This window comes from Papilio polytes, unplaced genomic scaffold, assembly GCF_000836215.1.
Source record: "Papilio polytes unplaced genomic scaffold, Ppol_1.0 DF824135.1, whole genome shotgun sequence".
NCBI classification, from domain to species: domain Eukaryota; kingdom Metazoa; phylum Arthropoda; class Insecta; order Lepidoptera; family Papilionidae; genus Papilio; species Papilio polytes.
The window spans coordinates 746,769-755,552 of record NW_013525069.1 but is presented as its reverse complement, the minus strand read 5'-3'; the positions used below and the strand labels follow the sequence as shown (position 1 = coordinate 755,552).

Below are 8,784 nucleotides of genomic sequence, written 5' to 3'. Positions count from 1 at the left end.
TCGATAGCACCGTTAAAACTAACAAAAGAAAGCAAACTAACAACTGCTGATTTACAGCGCTGCTAGGCAACGTCACACGGATTTTTTTTAAAAATCGGGTCATTTCCACACCAATTTATATTTCCACGACTAGTAGCACAAATATTTACCCTAACTATTATATAAACGAAAAAAGTGCAAGTCTGAAAAAACATAGGTGAAATAACAGAAAAATAAAGGATACCTAAATTTAGACTTCATTATTTGAATATTTATGAAAGTGAAATAATATAAGTAATAACAAAGATTAATAAAACGAGTGAAGAAAATTGTAAATGCCAGATGTCATTGAATAATGGTACTTGTCGAAAAGCCCGTTGAAAAATGTCGTTGGAATCCCCAGATGACCTACAAAAGATGAAACTCTGGGAGACATCTGTATAAATTTGACGTGTACTGTAGTACACGTAGGTGTCACAAAAAAACAGTTTGATGTTTTATTCCTTACTGTTCGGCAAAAATTTCCTTTTATCGATGACTTAAGAATAACAATAAAATTATTTACTCTGGTACTTAACATGTTTTTATCATGTTCATTTCTCTGAAAGATCCACGAAGGTAATTATACGATGAGAGAAAAACTTGATTTGTAACTGGTTTCAGTGCCACTGGTTTCTTGAAGACAATGTGAAAGATTTATCGATATATTGTTTAAAAATACAATGAGCAATTAACTACCAAATAAAACCGATACCGATGCATCGAAGTAACGATTACACAAAGTATTTAACAAAGGCCGTAGCCAGTGGATCTATATAATACTAGCGTCGCCAGCAACTTCGTCCGCCAGTCAATAAAAATTAACTGATTAGCAACCTGTGCTTTATTCCAGAGTTTAATCTGCTCCAAATCTCATCTAGATCATTCGGTCTATATGGAGTTATTAGGTAACAAACATTCGCATTTATAACATCAGTAAGAAACATAGGATAGTGAAACAAACAGTACAGTTGGCACCAAAAAATTTGTAGAGTGGCTTTCGCCTACCGCGGCACGGCTCGCTCGGTTGATAAGTGGCCTAAGGGCTCCCCCCGCACCGTGCCCTTACCCCTGCGACCTACTTCCACCATCGCCCTCGCGATCTTTGTGCACGACGCTCTTGCACAACATAGATATCAGCTGGATGATTTTGTGCTGATTAAAGTATTCTATTCGGTCCCAATTCGAAACGCTTCAATCGATTTTGTAACACTTCAAATAAGTACGTACTAAGAACGTTCACGATGATTTAATTAAATGTACGACAATCTCTTTGAATACAAGTTTCGTTGCAAATAAAATTTAGACAGGATGGGAATGTTGTTTCTATTACAAAAAATTGTTTTAGTAATTTGGAGATTAAACCAACCGTATCGGTTTTATTTCTTATTGCATGGTTTCTTTTTATTCTCAAGAAGAAAGATGCAGAATAAAATACTATTATGTCAAAAAACAGTACATTACAAATAAAAATACATTATATCATTTAAGTTTAAATTTGTTTTTACATACACGAGAAAGTAGAATCAGTAGTTAGCAAAACGGATTCTATGTGAAATTTAGAAAGTAATTAAATATTGACGTTGACATAACTATTGCTTATCATGCAGTTTAAGCAACTGTTTATATTCATGAAACGTTTATTCAGTAACCATTAAGTACTGGGAACAGTTCGTACTTATTGTAATCTGTCACACATTACGTTTATCAGCTAACGTATGTGGAAAGAAGCATTTGAACGCTGAACACGTGACTGCTACAAAAACACGTGTACACTTTATGAGAGAAACGGCGATAATGGACTGGTCACAATTAATAACCAATTTATTTTCTATCAATATTGTTTATTTAAAAATTTCAGTCTCTTCAGCGACATTCGATCATCGTTCAACAGAAATCGTTCCTTCTTTTTTTGAATAGATTTATAAATTCAGCTATATTAAAAAAAATGTACAGAAGTTTAGATTGCACTTATCACAACAAATTCCACATTTTCAAATGCGAAAATATAAAAGCCATTACAGCATTTATTGAATAATTCGATAATGTACCAATACCAACATAAACTGTGTTATGCTGCGCTAAAATGAACGTAATGCAAATAAGATTCGAAACAATTAAGGTCAAAGTTAGAACTGACCTATTATTCTGTGCTGTCTTAAATTTCAATACAACTGTTACTATCACATTTTGATAAAAATACAGTATTGTGAATTAAGTATAACGTGTATGTAAAGATATTTCGACACATCGTCAATTAACGCGATATATGATCTGCCGGCGGGCGCCAGATGTAATGCGCTAGATAACCAGTTATAGTTCCCAGAGAAGCTGCTCCAATTCGGCAACGAGTAGGTAATCTAAACAAATATACGTACATACTTATATTGTGCGTAACTAGTTTGTATTGTGTATAAATACATACACCAGAGAAACGCAAATTTGGCAACTTGAAGGTGACTAAACTTCTCTTTGGATAAGTGTTCATCAATAGACTTGCAATGACTCAGTTGAGCGAGCTAAACGTCGACCTCCTTCATACTACTAGCAAAATATTATATAAACTGTGATACTACTAAGGAATTGACAAGCAATCGAAGTGATCAAGTTAAAAAAATCTACATATCAGACATTCTAGAAATCTAGAGAAATAATCTAAAAATTATAAATTCAGTTTAGCAATTACGCGTTATGTTTAAAGGACTCTAAAAAGTAACTACACTTTTAAAAACAATTGCAAGTGTAAGTTCGAGTAACAGTAGTTTAGAATAACATGGTAGAGAATATCCTACAACATTGGACAGCCTGGTGTACCTATCTGGGCGTTCTGGTCTGTCTCAGTCTTGGTGGGAGAGCGGTGCAGTGTTACGAAGATATGTCGTCTATTTATAACTGAGCATTGCAGGCGGCCGGACTCCGCGCCCTGCGAGATACGTCATGACTCTTTCAATACAAGTTGCGATTGGGTACAAATAAATAATTATTTTTTAATATCCACCACTACGTCTTATTAATACATTTTTATGCTAGTAAAGTACTAGTAAGTAGCTAGTAAAGTAGTAAAATATAAAGTTAACAGCTATAATTATTAAGAAATCTTAGACATTTATACATTGCAAGCCCGACCTCCCTTAAGACTTACCGAGTGGCTACTCGGTATAGTTCTTTTGACATTAACATTTGGTGATAACTGTTTTCATTGCCATAACACATGTTCAAAACATGTATTTATTGACTCGCCTTATGCTCATATACAAAACAAAGATAATAGACATCTTATGTCTAACGGTCTCTCAGAGTGGAAATCTACAGTAAATGAATGTGAAAACTCCTATAATTTATCTGTTGATGTCCTAACGAAATCTATTCATCTGTTTATTGTTGAAATTATAATTTTACAAATTTTTAATTAAATTGATAAGTATTAAGTGTAATACAAAATAAAACCAAAAACTTCTTAGGCATTGAAACGAAAGAACAGTCTTTGTTAATAATATCATACAGCACCAGCAACACATTATGTATTTTAAATAGAATCGAACAAGAACGAGATTCTTGGCGCGGACGCAATGGACGTTTATGATTTGTTTTTTTATTTCTTTTTTTTCCGTGGAGCGAAGCCCGAGTCGGGAGAGTTCCGAGGCGCGGTACAGCCGGAGCACGCGGCCGGTGCATCGAACGCCGCGGTGAGAGCGGGGTCGACGAACTTTGCGCCATGTGCATTCGGTTTTGAACCGTTTCATATATGTACACACATACGTATACATAACCCGATGGATGTCTATCCGATGTAAACAAATCGACTGGTTAGTCATTGCGCCAACGTAATTGCGGAAGTATACTACGTGACAAACGCTAACATTAATATAATAGACGGGAAGGCGGCGTTGCTTTATTACACTAACTAATAAACACCAGTAGACTATTGGTATACATCTTGTAATGTCGCGTTACAGATAAATCAATAGTTTAAATATAACCAAATTACTTCCATCATAATCTCGATAAACACGGAAGGCATGTTACCGCCACCTTTCACTTTCAACGCATGATCTAACTGAGCAAATCTTTATACGAAAATGTGTACGAACATACTGGCCGATTGTAACCATGATGAGACATTTCGAAATTTGTTAATAACATTTTATTCTTTGACAAAAATGGAGACAAAGAGTCTGCATCAAGTACCATTATTATAAAATAATGTTTTATGTGATATCGAGGTAAATTTATAAGTGCTGCTGCAAAACCAAGTTCAACTTTATATCAAGGGCTTGTCTATACAATAACTGGTGACGGATATGTTTATTTTGACAACCTCTGTGAAAACTCAAGTCAAGTAGAATCTATTAAACATTCGTGCATGAATGGATGATGTTTACAGGAGACAAACATCAATATTTGTAGATGCTAGAAAAATATTTGTTGGTGTAAAACAAAATTTAAACCAACATTTATGTGTGTTGCTGAAAAAATAGATGAAACGGACGATTTTTACACGATTTATTTTGACATATGTTCATTTACACTAGCGTAAGACAGGTAATGATTGTTCAGAGAAACAAAATACACATTTAATCGAGTCTTAAATGAGAGAACGGTATAATAGAGGTATATTAGCCAATTTCAGCACATTTTTTATTGTATATAAATCGATGACTTGAAGGTATCAAGAGTAAAACAACGATAAAAGAAGATGGGCGTTGGTTTTCTTGTATCACTGTACATACAGAATGACAGTTCTACGTTTGTAGGATTAGAAGATGGTAAAAACAGAACCGTTAGAATAGCACAAAATTGTACTTCGGCAACTAATAAATCTGCCGTATATTACGGCAGATTTATTAGTATTTTTCATTCGTCATATATAATGTAAAATACTCAATCTAATTAACATAGGCTGTAGGCTAACTTATTTCTATATAATATATTAGACAAGAGGCACCACGTTCGTTGCCTCTACTAATACCTACATAATACTCCAAAATTATCTCGATTTTTTGACATAAGACACTTGTGATTTTAATTCTTTATTACTTTATTTGTAGGTAATCGGAAATAATGATATCGATACTTTGGCAAACCGTAATGGCATTGGACCTATATTAAACTGAAAATCAGAGTAATGGAAAGTAGCCAATGATGACGTTACGTGAAGTAAATATACAAACTTTTTTAAAACCGCGCGCATTATGAAAACTGCAAATTTGACAGCTCGGGAAAAAGTAATTTAGTATCAAATTGTGAATTAAACCTTACTTGTATTAATCTAGGATTCTTTACGAATAACATGGTTTACCTGGAGCTCCTTATTCTTGTTATCTTTGAGTGAAGCTGCTCTGATAACACCAGCTTTCCATCCCCATTCAGAAACTTTATTCACATTAATTTTTGCCACACCACTCACAGACAGAAATCGTTTGCCAACTAAATCTTCGCGGTATCTAAATGCCATAACGAACTACACAATCACATTATTCACTGTAAAACTACACAATCGTCAAGAAACACAACGTATAAACCCATAACACGTTCCACTCTTGGTAGAGCGAAGGGAAACTACGTAAAACAAAAAGTGCTTCAAGCCAATGAACACATTATACGACTATTTGTGAAGTAAGGCGGCAAACTTTCGTGGTAGACGAGAAGACGACCACCCGAAATCGGTCGTACTATCGTGATAAATTTAGTACAACCACAAAATGAAAAGAACACTTGGACCCTAATACTGTCCAAGAGCAATGAGTCTTTTTCATTTATTCGGGTAATCTTTTCAACATTGTTTGGTATTGTTTTTAAAATAGCCGATAGATGGTGCGCAATTAAAATTAACTTTAAATCTCGTTTTTAATTGTGAGATGTCGCTTTTCTCAAAATTACTGTATTTTCATAACGATTTTTAATTACGATTTCTAAATCATAACTTCTTTATATTGAATAGTGTTACTTTGTAAGAAGTAGCACATTTTTTTACTAATAAACGTGTATTTTTAAATGAATAATTTATTGTAAGCTAATGATGCGTTTGTATTTTTATTCTCAAGTATTTATATACGAAAACACAAAACTGATCTCACAGTCTTATAAAATTCGACACTAGTTGGGATGTTCCAATTCAAAAATCAGTTGAATTTTAAAAAATGCTCTAAGTTAGGTAGTTAATATTTGTATTAAGGTTTTTGAACGTAGCAGTTTTATTGATTACTGAGATCACGTGATCAAAACATCAGTTCAGTTCAATATGGCGGAGTAGTCTTATTTCTGAGCGGCTGTGTTTTGTCATGTTTACTTTTGTGGTTATTTTTGAGCTGATTTTTCTTATGTGAACATTAATAATATGATATCATCGATTATTTCCCGATTGGTCATGTACGTATTATTTCTTATTATTAAAAGTTACTTTAACTCATTGTGTAATTGTGACGTTTTACTTAATATTTTTGTGAAGAATTTTCTTTGTCACGTATTTTGTATATTACGAATTCTTTGTGTTTTTCATTTTATATGTTGCTGATAAAATGCGCTTATAGCATTATTCTGAAAATTTTTCTTCAGATTGGTAAATCTTTTACAATGTAAATTTCCACATCTAAGAAAGAAACTGTTAGTAATTATGAGTTAAAATAGAAGAAAAAATCAGGTTATTTCATGACTAGTTTTAATTTTATTTTATATTTGTGTATTTGTTATTTTTGAACCATGGTGAATCCCTCTGTCAGTCAGTACAAATGTCATATTGTTAAATTCGAATAGTGGATACATTTCCACCAGAGTTGAGGCTCTTACTGTTAGCTACTTATAATTAATTTAAATAAGGCATTGGTAAATGGAAAAACTACAAGTAATTCATCAGACATCACTGTGGCCACTACCCTCAGTAATCTATAAACCTATTGCTTGTAGATGTTATATCTAATTTTAATAGACAAATTAAGCGATATTTTCACTTTGTGGAACCTTTATTCTTAAAATCATAGCAGTGACTCCAAATAGATTTTTGTAAGGAGTTAATCAAGTGTGTAATCTTACTAATATTATAAAAGTGATTTTTCTGCTAAAGGCCTGAATAGATCTTGATGATATTTGGAATAGATGTAGAGCATAGTCGGGAAGAACACATTGGCTTGCTTTGGTTTTAACATGCTTATGGAGTCGCAGGTAAAAGCTAGTGGTAATCAAATAAGCTGTCACAGTGTTCTTTCTCAGAATTTCAGTGAGTGACAATATAACTTAAAACTTGCAGTTATAAGTGTGACTGAGTATTCCTTAACAACTCTGAAACTCAGGCATTGGTTTGTTCTTTCATCTTTCCAATAGACCCAACTCTGAACTTCCAATTTTATTCACAAATGCCCAGATCAAGGGTCAATTAGTCAATGCCGTATTTTATAAATACAAAACTTTAGATGGATGGATGTTAATTACGAGTTTGTAGCCTAAATCATTGAATGGATTTCGATGAAATTTGCCATAGATGTAGAGGAAAATCTGGAATAACACATATGCTACTTATATTTGTTTTTTTTTTTAATTCCAAGCGGACAGAGTTGCAGGCGAAAACTAGTTCTCTATAATTTAAAAAACTTACCTGGTCAATAGTCTATGAAAAAATGCAATCAGCCCATATACAAAAATTAAGGAGTGATAATACAACTAGTTTACTAATTTCAAATCATTTAAGCATTTATTATGATTAATAGCAATTAAGAAGTAAGAGTTAAGTAATGTAAAGAATCACAATCAACCTATTGGTATAGGAGAATGTAAAGTGTGTTGTTAGAAAAGTTATCTTATTTGAAATAATTATGGGAAGGTTGAAAACCACTAGGGCTTCTAAAACAATCAGGGGCAATCAGGATGCTGCCGTCAGCTAATCCTCTCCAAGCCAAAAAACCAAAAACTATTCTTTTTAATTTGCACATGTAGCTATAATTTTGGTTTTTGTTTTTCTGTATTTTCAATTTTAAAATTTGGCAAGTTAAATGCAAAAGCGAAATTTTTAATTTCGTCTTTTTTCTAAATGATCGTGGCCATCATGTTGCCACGAATTTTTTAAATTACTGTATTGTCAATCCGTGATAAAGTGGGCTACATTTCAAATTGATCATATATCCTCAAGTGAATGAAATTCGAGTTCCAAAACTCCATTACGTTGATGGACGGAGCTGTGGCAATGTTAATAAAATCGTTATAAAAGAGGAAATTAGATATTATACAGCTAAAAGAAACTTTATATTTTTATGATAAGTGAAATACGATGAATATGTGAAATGTTTGCGCATGCATGTTAGTATTTCTTCGACACGTGTCTTATAAACTAGACGCCTTTCGACGTCACTGCTGGCGCACTGCCAGTTTTAGATGATTTTAGAATCAGCTGTAGCTGAAATTTGGCAACTTTACCGTTTTTTAAATCATTTATTCGTGTTCTAACCTCCAAACATTGCGTACCTACAGAACAACAGATATCTTATTTGTACAAGCTATTGTGTAATTACTACAAAGAGGAAAGGAAGGCAGAAATAATAGCAGATATACAAATTGTTGAGCGCAGACATGGTCGCGTCATTCCAGAGCCGTCTAAATTAATCTGTATCAACTGCTCGAACAAAGAAGTTACTCAAGCTTGCTGTCCGTCCTGAATTCATCATTACAGTATCCCGGTGCACTGCCGGGTGCTATTTTCGGTGAGGCCTACCGCTGGCCGTTCGCCTTTTGGTTGCAGTTAAAGTTTTAGTTCGTGATCGCGGCCCGAGTTAACGGCTG

At 33.6% G+C, this 8,784-nt stretch overlaps 2 protein-coding genes across 3 annotated transcripts in view; one reads left to right on the top strand and one right to left on the bottom strand.

Annotated features, from left to right (window-relative positions):
• The window catches only part of LOC106099342 (probable JmjC domain-containing histone demethylation protein 2C), a 99,652-nt gene extending 94,060 nt beyond the window's left edge, over positions 1 to 5,592 (bottom strand). The window contains exon 1 of the mRNA XM_013277864.1: positions 5,318 to 5,592. Coding sequence (XP_013133318.1) covers positions 5,318 to 5,473 — 156 coding nt within the window. The 5' untranslated portion in view covers positions 5,474 to 5,592. The remainder of the gene's footprint in view (positions 1 to 5,317) is intronic.
• Positions 5,593 to 6,235: 643 nt separating this feature from the next.
• The window catches only part of LOC106099276 (receptor expression-enhancing protein 1), a 17,538-nt gene continuing 14,989 nt past the window's right edge, over positions 6,236 to 8,784 (top strand). For both annotated transcript variants that reach the window (XM_013277769.1, XM_013277770.1), the window contains exon 1: positions 6,236 to 6,387. In XM_013277769.1, the coding sequence (XP_013133223.1) occupies positions 6,356 to 6,387 (32 nt within the window). In that variant the 5' untranslated portion in view covers positions 6,236 to 6,355. The remainder of the gene's footprint in view (positions 6,388 to 8,784) is intronic.